Source organism: Osmia bicornis, chromosome 11 (genome assembly GCF_907164935.1).
Source record: "Osmia bicornis bicornis chromosome 11, iOsmBic2.1, whole genome shotgun sequence".
Taxonomy (NCBI): domain Eukaryota; kingdom Metazoa; phylum Arthropoda; class Insecta; order Hymenoptera; family Megachilidae; genus Osmia; species Osmia bicornis.
Genome location: NC_060226.1, coordinates 1,067,049 through 1,085,919, shown reverse-complemented (window position 1 = coordinate 1,085,919; position 18,871 = coordinate 1,067,049). Strand labels below are relative to the sequence as shown.

At 34.9% G+C, this 18,871-nt stretch overlaps 1 protein-coding gene across 1 annotated transcript; it reads left to right on the top strand.

Annotated features, from left to right (window-relative positions):
• The first annotated feature begins 2,181 nt into the window (after window positions 1-2,181).
• Window positions 2,182-16,300, top strand: LOC114878175. The gene is made up of 17 exons (XM_029191671.1): window positions 2,182-2,215; window positions 5,117-5,180; window positions 5,714-5,819; window positions 5,959-6,057; window positions 6,112-6,295; window positions 6,775-6,961; window positions 7,412-7,500; window positions 8,043-8,316; window positions 8,832-8,913; window positions 9,242-9,394; window positions 9,475-9,667; window positions 10,359-10,537; window positions 11,820-12,186; window positions 14,765-15,108; window positions 15,164-15,481; window positions 15,976-16,089; window positions 16,160-16,300. The coding sequence occupies exons 1-17, from the start codon at window positions 2,182-2,184 to the stop codon at window positions 16,298-16,300; spliced, it is 2,928 nt and encodes a 975-aa protein (XP_029047504.1).
• The last annotated feature ends 2,571 nt before the right edge of the window (window positions 16,301-18,871 follow it).

The window sequence follows — 18,871 nt, the reverse complement described above, 5'->3', positions numbered from 1 at the left end:
CTTAAACTGTAAATTATATGTTGAGTGAAGGAATACTTAGTACCGCCATTTTAGATTTACAAACATTGTTAAAAATCATAAAATTATTTAAAAACATAATTTTAAATTGAATTTCAGTCCAGAAAGACTCGTTCAGTACCACCATTTAAGATTTATTTATTTTAAAGTTCAATGTAATTGCAATTATTAAATATTCTTTTGATACATTGTATATTAATGTAAGGTTAAAATTCACTTTTGCACCCTCCTCCCTTTTTTTAAGCGAATCCTGAATGTTCCGGAACTTACTCGACTATGGCGAACCCTTATTGGTAGCTAAAGAGGGGGCTGACTCTAGTGACTGGAATAGCGAGAAGAGAAGGATCGAAGCAACTTAAACAGCGGGTAACAAGAAGTAGCAAGTAATAATTGAGTCAGGCAAGTATGCCGCGGACCAAGCTAGCAAGCTGGAGAACGGCGATGTGGACGTACCCGACCGGAATTCGAAAACAGAGGAGGCGAAGAGGGTGGGTAATTCCGGCGACTTCGACGATAGAAGATGGCTCCACCTCTGCCTCGTCGATCGGATAGAATTTAGATGTTTCTTGGAATATTAATGCACCCCCTTACAATCAGGGCCACTGGGGTATCTCGATTCAACTAAAAACGAAGTTTTCTCACCTTCTGCACTGATTGAGTGGTTTAATCCCTTAAACTCTGGAGAAAATTTAAGTTGGTATAGGGAAATTTTGACATTTATTATTGAAATATCAATAATCAATTCTGTACCTAACGATTAATCCAAGTCTACTTATTTTTTAAATTCAGTTATGCATGTACACCATTTTACTGTTCTTTCTTTGTTTTATAAGAGTTACAGGGACACATTTATATTGCATTTTAAGTAAAGAAGATATAATCATATGAACTACAGCAAACTCTCGTTATAATGCCACATGAGTGATTTATTCTTCGTACAGATTTTCAAGCATACTAATGCCCCTCTTCCAGGGGCATACGCAAATGATATACTTTTATCTTCTCTTTCTCATCTGACCGAAAGCTTGGAAGCTTGAAGAACTTCAGCCGGCTGCAACCTTGTCCGCGGCAATATAACGAGAGTCTACTGTATTTTGATTTCTGTACAAAGCCGTGTGTAGCCGCTCTTGTTATCCCTGTTCTATTGAAAAGTAATGAAAGTAAACTTCGGTTAGTCTTGCTTTCAGGTAAAGAATTGTTTTCGTAGTATTTAAAAAATAGGAAATTGGAAGTTCCAAATACACTTAATTTCTAGCGAAATAAATTATAGAGTACGTTCTGTTCATGTTGGTCAAAGATTCTTAAATGGAATTCAGAATTTAGCAATACTATATAATAAATAAAATAATGTTGAGAAAATAAGTCAAACATTCTAGAAACTATAGAATATACAAAAAACTTGATAATAGATTTAAGGAGTAAAGGAAATCCTACTAAATAATAAATACAAATTTTTGTATAATTAGTGTTGTTTTTAACCCTTGAATAGTGGAGCCTGGATCAATCATGACCTAAACTTATAAAATATATACAAGGGTATTAATCTAAAGTTAAATGTATCATTTTTAAATAAAAGGGTTTGATATATTTGAACAATAATTTCTAAAGGAACAGTGTAAAATTTAGGAAATGAAAATAATATGAATAAAATTGAATTAAAATTGTGGTTCTCTTCATGGTCTGCCGTCCGAGGGTTAAGTTAAAAATCTATGCTTCGATTATAATCTCATAATTAGTAGTATTGCAAAAATTAATATTTTTTTAAATGTAGTGACTATTTTATGGTACAAAGCACTCATTGGCGTGACTAGGATTTTTTTCTGCAGTGGGTCAGGCCCCAAAGAAATTTTGAATTCCGGAATTTTGAAATTTTACAATGTTAAAGCTTTTTACTTATGTAATTACACCAATGGAAACACTATAAATTTTGAGTAGAAAATTGAAAAAAAAAAAAAAGAAAAAATCGTATATAGAAGATGAAAGGTTAAGAGGGTTTTGAGAGTGGAGGGCACGTTACTGTTAATCAAAGTTTCCAAAGTTGCCCGTTTGGCGGCGATATGGGCGAACCGATTTGGTTCCGTCTCAAACGATTCCTCGTTAGAGATCGATGCGAATCAGGCCGCGAGACGTCCACGTGGAAAGTGGCTCGGTCCAAGCTGTGAAATGTCCCAGAATAACCTTCTTCAAGGATACAACTGTAAGTACTAATAATAAAAAAACAATAACAACCGATTTTCTAAAATTTACTCTTCGGAAATTTTTCTTCGCGACGTCTCGCGATCTCTTCTGATTTTCATCGTCTCCTCTCGCTGTTCACTATTCGATTGCTTACCAATTTGTGAAAAATGAGCTGTGATAATGGCGGCTTTCGTTTATTTGCTTGCTGAAAAAAAAGGCGATGTCCGACTTGTGCCGATCGCGCTCCACGAACCTCGAAATCCCTCCGCTTTGACAGTCTTTTCTCTTCGCCTTCCGGTCGCTAACCGTCTCGTCGGTCTTTCAATGGCGATCACCTTTCTAATAGTTTACTTAGCGACGTTTTGTGTAATGTTTAATTCTCTGATTGCAACGTGAACCATGGATTTTTGGGGAATTATTAGGAGGTGACCCGATTTTCGAGGAACGGGGACTGATCGAGGAAACATGTAAGTTTGGAGATGCATGATTTGGTTTGTTTAAGAAAATTTAAGGATTTTTTCTTTTTTTTCTTTTTATTTAGTCTCGTCGAATAGAAATGATCGTGGTTCTTATTTTGCAACATTTTCACTTTCTGTTTAGATTTTCTTCACTTATATTGCAATTTTTAATCTTGAGATAATTTTACGTCAAATACTTCAAATTGCAATTCGAGGCATAAAATTGCAAAAAAACTAAAGTGTAAGGGTAGAAAAATTATAACTTTCAATCTGTATATTGAATATTTCAGGCTGTAAATCAAAGTATTATAAAATTGCAAAATAGTAAAAGTATTTGGGAAGAAAAATGATCATTTTTAACTTTTAAATAATTTCTATAGTTCTGTATATTTCAAATTACAAATCAAGGTATTATAAAATTGCAAGGAAAGCATTGTAGTTTTTAATCTGGAATATAATATATTGGTCAAGTTCAATGATCAGATCGAGGGAATCAGTTTTATGCATTTGTGAGGTTCGCCGCAACATTGTCTCGTTCGCGTGGACGAAACGCTCGATGGAAACGATACATTGTTTCAAGAGGCACCTGTATCCTCAGTTCCATTTAAATCAGTGTCGCTCAATTCGAGGGTCATTTAAGATATTATCTAACGATGAGTTTAAATGAACATTTCCATTATATGTAGAGTGGCGAAACACTATCTGTTCAGATCGAGCTTTATTCGAGAAATTATGTTTTTTACCACTATTATTTATTTTATTGAATGATAATTGTTAAAACCGCTGGTATTTGCAAAACTTGGACGTTTCTCTGGGGTGGGTCAGGTCTCTTACAAATTTTTAGAATTTAAAAATTTTTGGTATCTAGAATTTAGAAAATCTGAAGTTTTAGAATTTTTGTGATACGGTGTTCTAGAATTCCGAGGTCTTGGAATTCAGAAATTCTAATATTTTGAAATTTTAGGATTTTGGAATTTTGAAATTCTTAGGATCCAGAATGTTGGAATTTTGAAATAGAGAAAATTTGAAATCTTGATATTTTGGAATTTACAAATTTTGAAGTTTCAGAATACTGAAGGTTCATGTTTTTGGGGAGAAGCCAATGACCATTAGAAGCTATTATAAAATTACAAATTACGAACATTTTCTAATAAATATAGTTATTGAGCATATTTGAGCATTTATTCAGATCAAACTTTATTTCATATTTTTAATTTTAATTCTTTTTAAAATTATCATTCATATGTATTGTACTATTGCAAGAAGACATTACGTAAGATTATTTCATAAAAAAAGTAATGAATTTTAAATTGAATTTTTTCGGAGGTCTTAATTTTGATATATCTACTTAGAAAAAATAAAAGGAAAAGGTTACGATAAAAATTAAATGTGTTTTCAAGGCTGGAGCTTTCGTTCGAGATAATACCAGCAACAGAATATATTCATTCGTGCCCATTAGTTCTTTTAGTTGGATATGAACGAATGTCGCAAAGAGCATATTGGATGATCTACATACGTAACGGATTATTCAATGAGAAAAAAAAGAGCGTAGAAAGAAGGAAAGGAATTATTTTGCCAGAAGAGATTATTTTATTACGCTATTAGAACATCGTGCTTTTGAATCCTCGAGTAAAAAGTTTCTAAAAGATAAAGACTATCCACCATTTTAGAAATTACTACTTAATAGCATGTTTACTCTGAATTTTTCGTTCTACATATATGTATATAAAATTGAAAAAATTGCTTTGAATAGAAATATCGTAATTTTTTATCTTTGGTAATTTTATAGAATTTGTATTAATTTTTTGACACAAATGTAAATCTTTTTATTGAAAATTAGATTCTAATAATTACAATTGCAGTTATACTATATTTATTAATTTTCGTATAATTAAGGAGTTGCCTTTTATAAATACCATAGACCATTGATGACCCACCCGGGCGATCAACCATTGGTATAATTTATTCTGGAATGGGCCAGATCCTTTAGAAATTTTATAATTTTATAAATCTGTAATTTCATAATTTTTTAATTTTTTAGATCTAGAATTTAGGAAGTCTGAAGTTTTGTAATTCTGGAACTCCGAAATTTTTTAATTTTGGAATTTTAGAATCTGAGAATATTGGAATTTACAGCTGTTAAAGATTTGTAATTCTGTAATTCTGAAAGTAGGAAATCTGAAATGTTTAAATTTTGGAATCTTAAACTTTTAGAATAATGAAGCTTTACATTTTTTAGGAAAGATCAGTTCAGATTGTTAGAGGAGCTAGGCCCACCATCTTGGCCATTATTTAGTTGCATCAATGCACTTAATGTATCAATAAACATTATTTTTATATAAGATAACAATTTGTAAATGTTACTTTCTCTGGGAAAACGTAATTACAATTATTAAATTATTATATTGTCATTGTTATTTTTAAACGGGAATATTTTCACGAAATATTGTTCAAACTTTCAGGGGAGACCCAGTACGAGGATCCGCAGATGCAATTCACTCGTCCTATTCCGGACGAAGTTATCAGGTGAGCTTAAAAAATTAGCATGTATCAGTGTTACACAGTGACCAGCTGACTTTAATCCCCGAAATTTTTGGAGGCGAACGATGTAATTTAGAAGCGGAGTTTTCTGCAGACGACGCGAAGGTGTCCCTGCATTTTGTAGATAACCTGGCTAGTGTTTCGTTGGAAAAAATTTCGGTTCTTTATTTTCTATTTGTTTAATTAAACAGACACTAATATAAATACTGCAACATTTTTTCATTGCAATGATTTATTTCTTTTATTTTTGTTTCATTATCACAGGCTTTAAAACCTTATATTACTGCAAATTTTTCTATCGAGGATATATTTTATTAATTAAATATTGCAATTGTTTAAATTTTATTTTATTTTCATTTTGATTATTTTTTGAATTTTCTGTTTTGTTGTTAGAGAATTTTAAACAGAACCGGATTAAGATATCCATGGTCTGGGGTTATCAAACCTTCGGGGGTTCACTTGATCGATGAATTTGTAGAAAATATACGTAGTTTGTTACAAAAATTTTGTATTTTTAGTGTTTATGAAGTTTACGTGAAAGAAGAGAGCGCAGGTTCTGACAACAGGAACGATGTCACAGTTGTACCGAGCTTACCAACCACAAATGATCATCAATTAATTCAGGTAATTAATTGTTTCAATTCATATCATCAACGTGTACCGTGTACGATTAATCTCTTTATCGTAACACATTCATAGTCTAATTATTCTTCCAGTTTCATAGACGTTTAATTACTGTTCAATTTCATTTGTTCCACTAAAGGGTGACTGCATGAATCTAGATGTTGCTATAGATTCGGAGGTAATTAATATCGACAGCAGTGTGGCGAAATTCCTCGGCAAAGATGCTTTCAAATACAAGGTATCAAGTAGTAATATTTTTTAGTTTTCGTTTTTACAGTAGACTTATCTTTAGATCGTTGATCAGAATGTTAATAAGTCCGAGGACAACATTATGGTGTACCCGGACCCCATGGTTGAACGGCCATCTTCGTCCACCACTCATCTTATTGATAAAGATGACCCAAGATCGAAGCTCCATTTCGTGAAGTATCTGAAACGGGATGGGAAGACGCTCAAAATTTGGGAATGTGGAATTTGTGAGTAATTATTATATTCAGAAAAGAAATGTGACTCCTTTTTAAGTTTAGGCTTATAGAATTCAAAGGGTGAAATTTGAAAGTGTAGAATTTGGAAGGATTGAATTCGAAAGCGTAAAAATTGAAACGATAGCATTCGAAGGGATAAAAATTATGAGGATAGAATTTGAAAGGGTAGGTCAAAATTGAAAGGACAGAATTACCCAAAAGGATAAAAATTGAAAGGATAGAATTCGAAAAGATAAAAATTTGAAAGCGTAGGTTTCGAAAAGGTAAACATTGGAAGGATAAAAATTGAAAAGATAGAATTCGAAAAGATAAAAAATTCGGAAGAATAGAATTGGATAGAGTAAAATTTGAACTTATGGAATTCGAAAGGGTAAAATTCAAACTTAGAAAATTCTGGGTGGTGGAAATTGAAATAACAACAGGGTTTAGCAACAGATAAAACTATTCTAAATTTCACGTATTCAAACCAGGTTCAAAGGAGTTCCGACACCAGTATACGTTGATGAGGCACTTACCAACGCACACTGACGAAAGGAACTTTAAATGCGAGGCTTGTGGCAAAGCTTTTCGCCAGTTATCAACTCTGAGTCAACACAAGGCGATACACAGCGATGCCAGGCCGTACGTCTGTGAATTTTGCAAGAAGACTTTCAACAGGTTAGCAGTTAAATCAGTATATACAATTCCTTCATGTTTGCCTAATGATCGAAACTTTAAAGTTAAACCTTAAAACAACAATATAAGCGTTTTAATGAAAAGGCTCTGACAGCAATCCGCTTGGTCGCGGATCATTAGCGGATCACGAGCGCAAAATTTTAACGAGCATATTTTTGTCGTTTTAAAAATTAACGTTAATAGAGCATGATTTATTATTTGGGGGAGGGGGGTCGTTTAAATGTATCTGAAAAACGAAATGATTGAAAAAATTAGGAAGGTCTTTATGAAAGCAATAGCAGCTTTAAAATATTGAAATAATTTTAAATACTTTTTTTTATTTTTAAAAATTGTCATTAACAATGTGTTATTATAGCATTTATTTTATATGATTGTATTTTAGATGAAATTTTAGAGGGCTTTGAGATAGTAATTTAATATTTTGAATTTTAGAGTGTCCACATTGATCTCTCATCGGAAAACGCACTCGGAACACAAACCGCACAAGTGTCAAGTTTGCGGGAAAGGATTCCACCAAAAGGGTAATTTATAGGAATGTGCAGGTACCCGAAGATTCGGGTAGAGTATATAAATTTACTCGGGTACCCTTTACTTCAGGATCTGAATATCGAGCCCGAAATCGACTCAAGATTTGAAGCTCAATTCGAGAGTCGACGCTGCATTCGGGACATGATTTTTCAGGCTTACTTTTAATTTGTAAATTTGAAAATGTTTTCGTATATAATTGAAATATTTCGGGTCTCGAAATTACGGGTACCCGAACATATTTATATACTAAACACTCCTTCGACGTCCTTTTCGAAGTGGAAAAAAATTGTCAACCCGAGTCCGAGCCGAATTTTCAAGTACCCGCACACCCCTAGTGATTTATAAACGTCAAATTTGAATCAGAAAAAGAATCATAAATCCACAACTGATTTAGCCATTCTTCTAATCAGGAAAAGTTATTCATTTTCTTTGGAAATTGCATAAAAATTGATCATTTGAGAGTACAATAAATTGAATGGCAAATTGGATATAGGAGAGAACGTTTAACAGTTAAATATATCATTCCCGTTGTCAGGCAATTTGAGAAACCACGTGTTTACCCATACGAACGAGAGACCGTATAAATGCGAGCTTTGCGGCAAAGGCTTCAATCAGATGTCGAATTTGGTCTGCCACAAGGTCAAAGCGCATGCACACGCGGAGAAAATGCAGTACGTGTGCGGAATCTGCGGCAAAGAGTTCCCGCGTCGATTCGCTTTGAGATCGCACGAAGAGTACAAGCACGGCATCAAATATCGACATCCGACTACGCCACAGCCAGGAATCAACGATCCGAACGTTATAAGAAAGTAGGTAGACGTCGTCACCGGAATCGCGGCGAACTACCACGCTTAATTTCCTCCTTGACGGACAGTGGAGGCCATCTTTTCTCCCCGTTAACCGAACGTAGACAGAATGTTGATCTTTCTAAGTCAGCAGAAAATTTCACGCTCCCTTTCCTCTCTTTCTTTTCTACGTAAATTGATTCTTCTTCGCAAAGGATTTCATGGAGACATTACACCTTCTGATAGTGTTAGATCGTTGCACGGGGGGATGGTTAATTTTTCAAACGAGATTTCATGACAGAAAAGTTTTATGAAATGACACTTGTATTACCTTAATTTTTAGCTTAAAGTTTGGTGGAGATAGCTAGGTTAATAGTTTGTGAATGTTTTTGTTATAATGTGGTTGATTGTTAGTTACAGTAAATAATAATTAGCTATCATATCGGTAATAACCCAATGTTTAAATGTAAAGCATAATGTGATAGAATATGACCAATTTTAGGAAAGGTAATAATTGTTTATTAAAAATCAAATTTCAGCAAGAATGTTAGGATTGTGCAGCTGCCCAATAGTGATCGTAATCAGACCATCGAAGTTAGAGATAAAGATCCTTTGATTTCGGTTAGTAACTCGACATGCTATAATATCATATTAAATTAACAATTAAATTCGCAATCTTGAAATTCTTTTAAATTTTACAAACAATATTTTTCAGTCAAGTTAAGTACCATTCCATCTTTTCCAATATCTGTGTTCGTTTTTGTATCCTTCATAGCAGAATTAGCAGCATTTTTAAGCAAAATACCTAAAAAGGTTACGAATTTAATTGTCAGCCTATTTACAATTTAATAATGTCAACAATTTAAAACACTAATATAAACGGTGTACCACCATTCGTACAAATAAAAAAAATTTATTAATACAGATTTTAAATTCTGTTTCACAAAAGTCTGATATGATGGAATCAGTGGTAATAGACAAAATTGATACGAAAGCAATGGAGATGGCACTTTTAGAGGGTCAAACACCCTTCGCCCTTTTCAAACCGGCTAAAGGAATTCCAGTGCTTGTAAAAGTCTCGCCAACCGGTACCCACAAAAATGTAAAGTTATTACATAATTAATACAAAACTTAATAGAGACTAGTTTGAAAAAAAAAAGCAAGTTTTACTTATGAATTCAGATTCTGACACCAGCTACAGCTGAGGATCTACGAATGGCGGGAAAGATGAGCCTAAGTCCAATGATCCCAGATGTGGACCGGGTCAAAGCTGTCCAAGTGAAAGTACCCGTGGTAGCCACCGTCATTCAGAACATAGATCCTGATGGAAAGATGAATTTCATCGTTGAACCGCCTGGACCAGAAAATGAACACGGTGAGAAAATTTTCCTTTATCTTTTTTCTATCAAAGTGTCCATCAAAAGAAATAAACTGCTGTGTCCTCAGTGATGAATTGATGGCTGTGGAGAAGCTTGAATTTGTGAAAAGTAGTAAATATCCCAAATTTTATTTCTTTTTCATATATTTATAGTCGACACTAAATTAAGAGGAGGTTTAATTGAAAGAGGACTATAGCCTCGGGCCCCACTTTGCAACTCACAGTTATAACCCTTCCTTTTATTATGTTAAAAAGTATTGAATGTTATTTTGTTTACTGTTGTCTTTTCTCTTTATGATTACATATTAATCCAGTCCTGTTTGTGGCAATAATATTAATTAATTATGTAATAATCTTATACTCGAACAATTTTTAAATTTTAATCTAAATTACTCTAATCAAAAGTTTAGTTTTTATGCAAGCTTTTTTACTTATTTCACTTTAAAATGCAACATGAGCAATTTTCAAAGAACCTTCTCTCTTCCCATGGAAAAATTCAGGATAGACATCAATGGTGTTTCTATAACGTAATCGTTTTGTTACGACGTTTGCTGGACAATTTCAGTCAGGACACATTCGCACCAAGGGACTCTGATGCCAGTTGTCCGTCTATAATTGGCTCGTTAAAGCGACGATGTTTTTCAAAGTGTCGTTGCAGTATGGTGTTTATTTGGTGTATTGTCGACAGAGAGTCTCGTCACGGCATTGGATTCCCAGTTCACGTACACCGAGTCCCACCGGAATGAACCAGATCGCCAGAATGGTCCTGTTGTGTCCACAGCGATGGAGGACTGCAACGAGTTACTGGAACTGGCCGCCCAGGGTGGAATACAATTCGTGAGAGCCACCGAAGATGGCCGTTACGAGGTGACGAATTCATTGCTCATCACTTTCATATTTACCTTTTCTATATTTCTTTTGTGGCCACAAAAATAAATTTCAGCGGAATTTCGGCGCTTCTTTTGGCTAAGATTAAATATTAGAGGAAGGTACGTTTTCATATCAAATTATCAAACTCAATATGAAAAAGTAAATAAAATAATTGCGGTAATTATTGGTAGCCAGGCTGATCCGATGGCAAAGTCGCTTTCTCGGTAACTTTCAAAGGTTTTAGCCGTTGTTAGTTATTTCTAAACAAAATTCTTCATTGTTAAACGTAGAACTGAAAAGGACGTTTGTTTGACAATAAAGTTGATATACAGGGTGTCCCATCTAAATTGTTACGGAGCTCTTATTCCGTAACTATTAATGATACAAAAAATTGTTGATATGGAAATTGCATGGAAAAAGGGGGTCTATGTTTTGGCCGAAGTGAAAAATCTTTTGCGTTAGTAGTTTAAGAGATATGATGGTCAAGTTTTGTTTTTTAAATGGAACCATATATTTTTTTTCAGATCGTGTAATAGTGCTTCTCAAGACGAATTCATTAAGCTTTAATGTATATACTCGATTTTAATTAGTTTTCAAGATGTAACGTTTACTTTCCCGATTTTCAGTAGATAAGTCGCGGTTTGAGTGGCAAGTCGTAAAAGCGGCTCTATTGTTGCGGTAAGTGCCATGTATGTGGCACATCACAACGTTTGGTTATTAATGAATGCAAAATTTGTTTAAAACTTCAACGTATGGACGAGGAAGGGCTTCTACAACCTCACTTCAAAATAATAGTATCTAACTTAATCTATCCTTGGGATAATTAAGAGTATTTTATCTTAAATGTAATTCAAGGATGAGTTGGGTTAAATTAATTTGAGATGAGAATATAGGGACAGTGTTTGATAGCATACGTCGAGGTCATCAACGACTTTCCTTAACGTTTACCGTAATTATGTTCTTAAAATTTTATTTACAACGAAAATTTTGGTAAAATTGGTTTTTTGAAAATTTCCATTGCAAACATCCTATTTTGTAATGTAAATTCATTGCAATTGATGACTATGATCCATAGTACTTGCAATTAGTGACCATTGCACGTAGTAGGTACCTCTCTTGTCCCCTTTGCCACCCGGTGTGCTTAAGTTGCATCTGACTATATCATTTTTATCCACTTAATTTTCCATTTGTGGCCACTTCTAAAATTGGTAATTTTAGACCCATAGTAGGAATTGTAAATAAATATTAATGAAATATCTGGTGCATAATTATTAATCAGGTGATGACGAACAGCGAAGCGAGAGACCTGATGGCACAGAATTCACACGATGTGACTATTCTGGACGGCGAGGAAGCGGATGCGATCAATGTGGTGAATATGCGTAGCAACGGGGAAGTCATCATCGGGGATTCCGATAATCAGATCATGGTACTCGATTCCGCTTCGACGCAGAAATCCATGTCGATGGATGGCATCGAGATCCTGGAGGACAAGGACATCCGAATTCTCGACAGCAAGAGCCTCGACGACCGTTTCGTGGACGGCATTAGTTTCCTCTCGCAGTCGAAAATCGATGATTTGATCCTTGGTCCAAAACCTTTGACTATCGATAGTGGAGTTACCGTTGCCGAACACGAGGACGAGAGTAAGTTTCATACGAAATTAAGTTAACTGCTCCTTTCGATAATATAGGAAGCTTTGTTCGCATCTGAACCAACATCGCCTTTAACATTTTTTTTTTCTTGCGACTGCAAATTTTTATTTTATTACAATTGATTTTTTTGCAATTATCCTTAGGACGGCGGACCATGAAAAGGGCCCCAATTTTAATTCAATTTTGTATTTCATATTATTTTCATTTTCTAAATTTTACTTTGAATAGATTGAAAATTATTTTTTGATAAGATTATACAAGGTGTTAAAAAATACCCCGAAGACCTCTATACCGCTGGATAGATCGCGAAAAATCGATGTGAAAAGTTCTGTAGCATTTTTCGATGGGATCAGTAGTTTAGCCACATTTCGTTGTTGAAAATTGAAAAATTGACCAATCAGCGCGCAGCTTGAATGGCAAGACCCGCGAAGTAGGAGATATCCTCCTCTGTCGCCGACGAACCGCGCTGTTGAGCGTCGCGCTTACGCATGCGCCGAGAGTTGTTTGTTTAGATTGGCTAGTAGTTTAGTCGAGTGGGGAGTAGCTACTTACTACTAAACCGTTTAGTGCATAGAAAAGTGTCCGGACTAGTACAGTTGAGCTTTGAAAATCAAGAGTTCAAGATATATCCCTTGAATAAAGAAATGCGTCCGGACAGGTCTGTCCCGAAGGCTAGTTAGTGGTGGGGGAAGCCTACTCGACCAGCAAAATCCAATGAAACGGATCGACTAAACCGTTTTACTAAACTACTCGACTAAACTCTAGTGTCCATACACTAAACTACTCGCCACTCGACTAAACTACTAGCCGTGTCTGAACCAGCCTTAAGTGGGTCATACCCAGTTGTGTCAATTTATTAAACGGTTTGATAAATTGTACACGTACAATTTTCGTTTGTACCGTGTAGTAAAGATTGATATCGAACATATTCAAAAAACCCTAAAATTGTTATCTTAACAATAGTAAACAACGTTTGAATTATTTAAATAATTAATTAATTCCGGCTCCACTAGACTCTCGGCGCATGCGTAAGCGCGACGCTCGGCAGCGTGGCTCATCAGCGGTAGAGGAAGCTAGTCTCCTACTCCGCGGGTCTTGCCACTCAAGCTGCGCGCTGATTCGTCAATTTTTCAATTTTCAATAACGAAATGTGGCTAAACTACTGATCACATCGAAAAATGCTACAGAATTTTTCACTTCGATTTTTCGTGATCTATCCAGCGGTGTAGAAGTCTTCAGGGTATTTTTTAACACCCTGTATATGTATGTATAATAATGTATATTAATCGGATAAATATAAATCTAAACACCAAACTAGAAAGAAATGGAAAGATCTTAAATAATATGATTATTTCAATATAACTTTAAAAATAAACACAAAATCATTGCAACTACTGTGCACCGATGAACAGAAGTCTCGCGGAACGACGAAGGGGCAAAAGGGGATACTACGTACTCATCGACTGACCCCCTAGTTTTATACGAGCCTGATTAGTAGATGTGATCACTTCGACCGATCATACGTCACGACCGAAAGTACGTGTGAGCTGAGGTGGAGCGCAATCAATCAGGTTGCGTTATTCTCAGGTGACTTCTTGTGATCGGTGGACAGTACATATTTTCTCATATAACGCCTCCCTGGCTTTTTCTAATGATCGAACATGTCTGAGAATGAACGAACTAACTAAAACGATCGCAGAAAGAGGCCCACAACAAGGCCTATAAACGGCAGTACCATGAGCCACCCCGTCAAACTTTAACCCTTTAACTACGGGTACTTTTAGCACTGCCGATCGCTCTAATTTCAAATTATTGCCGAAGGCCCGAACCACTGACCCCGTTTCTCGTTGTTACCTTTTTTGTTGCCATTCTTCTGACCTTATCCTCCATACTTTTTGGACTATACTATGTTTGGACATACTATGTTTGGTGTCAATGTAAAGGTCTCGGTCTCTAGTTTTGCAAACAGTTGGCGAAAATAGGTCAACATGGATTAAATTTCGAAATATTTTCAAAAGAGTTTATTGATGCAAATTCATTCAGAACCTGGTGTTGATTTGTCGATTCAAAAGTTCAAGCGATACAAAATTGCGCATTTTGTTTATGTCTTGCCTTCGGCATTCACGTGCAGTTCGCCTGAAGGTTTTCTAGTATTGCTGAAGTGATATTCTATTTTAAAAGATTTTTTTTATTGTATTTTTTATTTTTATTTTAGTGGTATATAAGCCACTAATTTTAGTATGTGGTTTATAAACCACATCCGTAGTTAAAGGGTTAAAACGCGCAAACATAATGCCAGAGATGGCTGGAGCGCAATATCCATAATTTTTTCATATACTGATAGCTTCAAATAATTAATTTGCAACACCTATGTATTCTTAAAATTTACAGAAATTGTTATGGTAATAAGGCCATTCTGGAGATCTCAAAATGATAGGCAAATTTTAAATAAAAGACATTTTAATAAGCATTAATAAAATAAAATTTTGTCTCTTATTTGTGGATTTGAATTTAAGCAATTTAAATTTAAGTTTAAATAAATAATAAATAAATTGCAATTTTATTACAGCCATAGGAGTGCCTTCTAGCCAACAGGAGTTAACAAACATTCTCAATCATCGAAGTGACATATCAACCCTATCAACCACATCTCACCCCTCCATATCTTCCCTCCTAATGAAGAACCATCCTCCATTATCAATCCTAAACGACACCCTCCCTTATCTCAAAAGCAACAATAGCTTAACCGAAGACCTGAATATTCTCAACAGTTCCATGGACGATCATCACTCTGTATACGAGTCAAAAATGAAATTACCTTCCGTTTTTGATGATTCTGAAACAGATGCTGGATTAATACCTATCAGTCAATCGGATATGAAGATCCTTGGATCGATAACTTCAACCCCAAAGGTAATGCTTTCTATTCATCCTCTGAATTAGTAGTAACAATCGTTCTATTTTAAAGGTTCTCAGCAATAAAATCAATAGTCTACCGTCATCGAAACTGTTTTCTGATCTGGGCGAAGTGAAAATCCTGGGTCCGAAGAACCATAATCAAGAGCTGATGGTGTCTCAGTATCAGGATACGAAATTACTTAGCCCGTACGAACAGTTTTTGAAGAGTACCGCCTCGAACACGAACGGTTGCGACACCAACGCCGTGAACGCATCCGGCGGATGCAGAAAGGAGGTAAAGATTCTGGGCAAGAAGTTGGGAACAGGTATTATTACCAGCACCGAGGAGGGCAACGTTGTGGAAGTAGTCGAGGAGAAAACTAAGCTGGTAAGAAATTTCATGGTTACCTTCAATTTGTTCGCTCATTAAGCGTATCGTCCTATCGCGCACCGTTTCCGTTTTACCCCTGCCGGTCTTCTAACGTTTCACGCCGCGTTTGCCAGGTAGGTGAAATCTGAAGGAAAGAGATTTCGAAAATTAATTTTGAAATTTAGGGAAATTAAAATTTCGAAGAGGAAACAAAGTTAAATGATTTCACGAAAGATAGAAAATTTATATTTTGAAATTTACGGAATTAAATTTTTATTATATTTTCAAAATTAAATTAGTAGAAGTGTGCGGGTACCCGAGCATTACTCCGAAAGTTTGTCCAGCACATAGCTTTGTTTGGATACCCGTAATTTCGGGACTCGAACTCGCCGAGTACCTGAACGAATTTATGTACTGGACAAACTTTCTGGGCGCCGACCCCGATCTGAGTCTCCAGGTACCCGCACACCCTTATAAATGAATAATAATTAAAAGGAATTAATTTTTTGAAGATGATGGACAGCGTTGGAGGGCTCTGCAACAGTACCGACAGTGGGGTGATTTCATCTCCACGTTTAGACCGACAGATCACGGAAAATGGCGGACCAGATAGTTTCCTTCTTCAAGTAAACACCCCAGAAACCCTATACAATTCACAGACTGCTGAAATAGAGAATTTTTTTCCGATCTATGCAGGCCTGTAGCCCGTGCGGGTCAGATTTTCTGAATTTCGAGAATCGTTTGAAGGACACCTCGCCAACCGGCCATTTCGAGCGAGCTCAAAAAGATTCTCGGGACAGTTTTAGCTCCACCGGAGGACTTCCGGATCTCGATTGACCGACCTAGCATCCTACTACGGATCTTTTAGTCCTCGCCTTCCTCGCACTAACAGTTTCTTGCCATGCAGAAACTAATTATTCCACGGCTGTGACTGATTTAATTAGAAATTAGACAGATGGCGGTCGTTTTTGAATAGAACAATTAGAACGATTTATTTCATTCATTATATTTTTATTTTTCTTCGATTTTTTTTTTTTTTTTTAATTCTAAAATATATAGGGTGTCGTTTCTCTGACCGAGTAGATTTTCATTCGGTGATAAAATGACAAATTTTAGCATGAGAAACTAAGACACCTTCAGTAGTTTCTTTAAAAAGTGTGGCGATTTCTGGTCACCGAGAACGAAGAAGGTAGTTAGAAACAATTTTGTTTGCTCTTTTTTTTTTGTAAACTTTTGACTCGTCGACCAGCATTTTAGTTGCGATTCGTGGTTTGCTTCGAGCAAACAAAGGAATGAAGATTAAGAGTGTATACACCATTTAAATGTCAATGATTTTATTCACGGGTGGAATGATTGTATTTTTGCACGACGTCGATGTCGACGGTATGTACATTTCAATTCTTTCCCTGCAACGTCTACCGGCCACCCTGTTCGAAATATGCATTGTTTATTTTCCGGATTTTCTATTTTAACATGGCTGATTACATTGTATAAATTCGAATAGTATTTTACATTTGAATTTCGAGGTTGGAGAATAAAATTATATGCAGAAAATTATCCATCCTTGTACCGTTTATTTGAAACTGTGTAACGATTGAATTTCACGCTTAAATTGTGGAGTTTTTATGTACATTGAGTTGCGTTGATTCTGTTGCGGTGTGTGACTCTTAACACATATTCAGAGCTGATCGACGAGGGGCATGCGAAAGAGGGACTGCAGCCAATCGGTGAATATGTGTTGGAGTCACACACCGCGATAGAATCAACGCAACTCATCGTCAGTGTACATACAAAAATTTTGCAATATGAAAGAGCTCGATTTTAAATTGCGAAATTCAATGCGAAACTTTGAAATATGAAAGCTATTCATATTTTCAGTCATTTATCTCAATTTAACGAACTGAATTAATTATTATTATGTAATTAATTTAAATAACATATGGGCGACGTGGTATAAAATTCTATAAATTTTATAAATTGTACTATTGAAATTATACATTTCTATCTGATATCGTTATAAAAATTTATAACGCCAAAGTGATTCATATTTTTACTCGTTTATTTCAATTTAACAAATTTAATTAATTATTATTCAGATATTACAATAATTTTAGTAATATATAGGTTAATTGTAAAAGTTAAAATATTAACACTTAAATTGATAGATAAATTACCAAAAAATTTCAGAAATTTGATAAATTGTTATTTTATTAAATTTATACAATTTTGCTTCGTCGTTTAAAATGGAAGTAAAAAGCAATTCGCTTGGACAGCTCTAGGTGCATTATGATACACCTCCTAAGCAGAAGGCTTACGACATTCCTTCCAAGGTGAGATCGACCCATGGATTATCCGAGGAAGTGCGAAGAGGCTTTTAACGCGGTATAATTTATTTAAAAGCGGAGGATCAACCCCTCTAAAAAGGGAATCTCTGATGAAACGGCCTTAATTAGCGTAAACTTTCTTACTAGCATTCTCCTTTCTTTTACGTTAAAAAAAAGACCACAATACTTACTTGTGCTATTCTTTTCTCTATTCTCTCTATCTACAATTGTCTTCATCTTTTTATTTTTCTATTACATTTTCGGTTATTTCAGTGGATTTTCGGGTGATTTTATCTTGACCCAAGTTTACTTTAATCTTGTTAGATAGATAATTTTTAATAGAAATTGTGTTATATTAGTAAATAATGTTACTATTATTATACTTACTAATAATATTAATGTAATTAATACTACATCATATTATTACTACATATTACTTAATATTACTATTAAATAGTGCTACTATTATTACTATAATTATTACTATGATTCTTAAAAGTATTATATTATTATTGCCATAATATGTTTCACCAACTTAACACATTACAAAAGCTAAAAATGTTGCTATACTTTTATTTTAACGTTAGTAAACATCAAGTCCTAATTTATGTATTCATCTTATAGCCACTCTATATATTTTGTTTTTACGTAACGATAAAATACGTAATGTTGCTTGAACAAGCAAGAGCAAAAAGGAAACGATGGATGAAAGTTCTTCAACGAGAATATCGAGTGATTTGTTTAGGGATATCGTTGGCAAATATGTTAATGACGGCATCGAGTGACGGGGTGTTCGGTCAGAAACAAGGTCGATCGATCGACCAATGAATTTTAAACAATCGAGGGCGACTTAATGCATGTAACCTGATTAACACGACACGCGTCGCTAAATCGGATCGAATGCAAATTGTCGAATAGTGGAACAGACTGCTGATAGTCAATCAGTCTCCTTTTTTTATTTCTAAAAAATAATCTCACTTGTCCCATTAAATAAATGAAAGGAAAATTTGGAGCTTGAATTAAATTACGTATCTGTTATGATGTTTCTAGTTGTGAATTGTATTGATTTAATTTTGACAATAAC

Excerpts from the sequence above, each read along its gene's own strand:
- LOC114878175 (XM_029191671.1), top strand. The coding sequence starts at position 2,182 with ATGTCCCAGAATAACCTTCTTCAAGGATACAACT. Across the intron at positions 6,296-6,774 it reads AATTTGGGAATGTGGAATTT|GTTCAAAGGAGTTCCGACAC; the intron begins GTGAGTAATTAT and ends TATTCAAACCAG. Across the intron at positions 15,482-15,975 it reads TCGAGGAGAAAACTAAGCTG|ATGATGGACAGCGTTGGAGG; the intron begins GTAAGAAATTTC and ends AATTTTTTGAAG.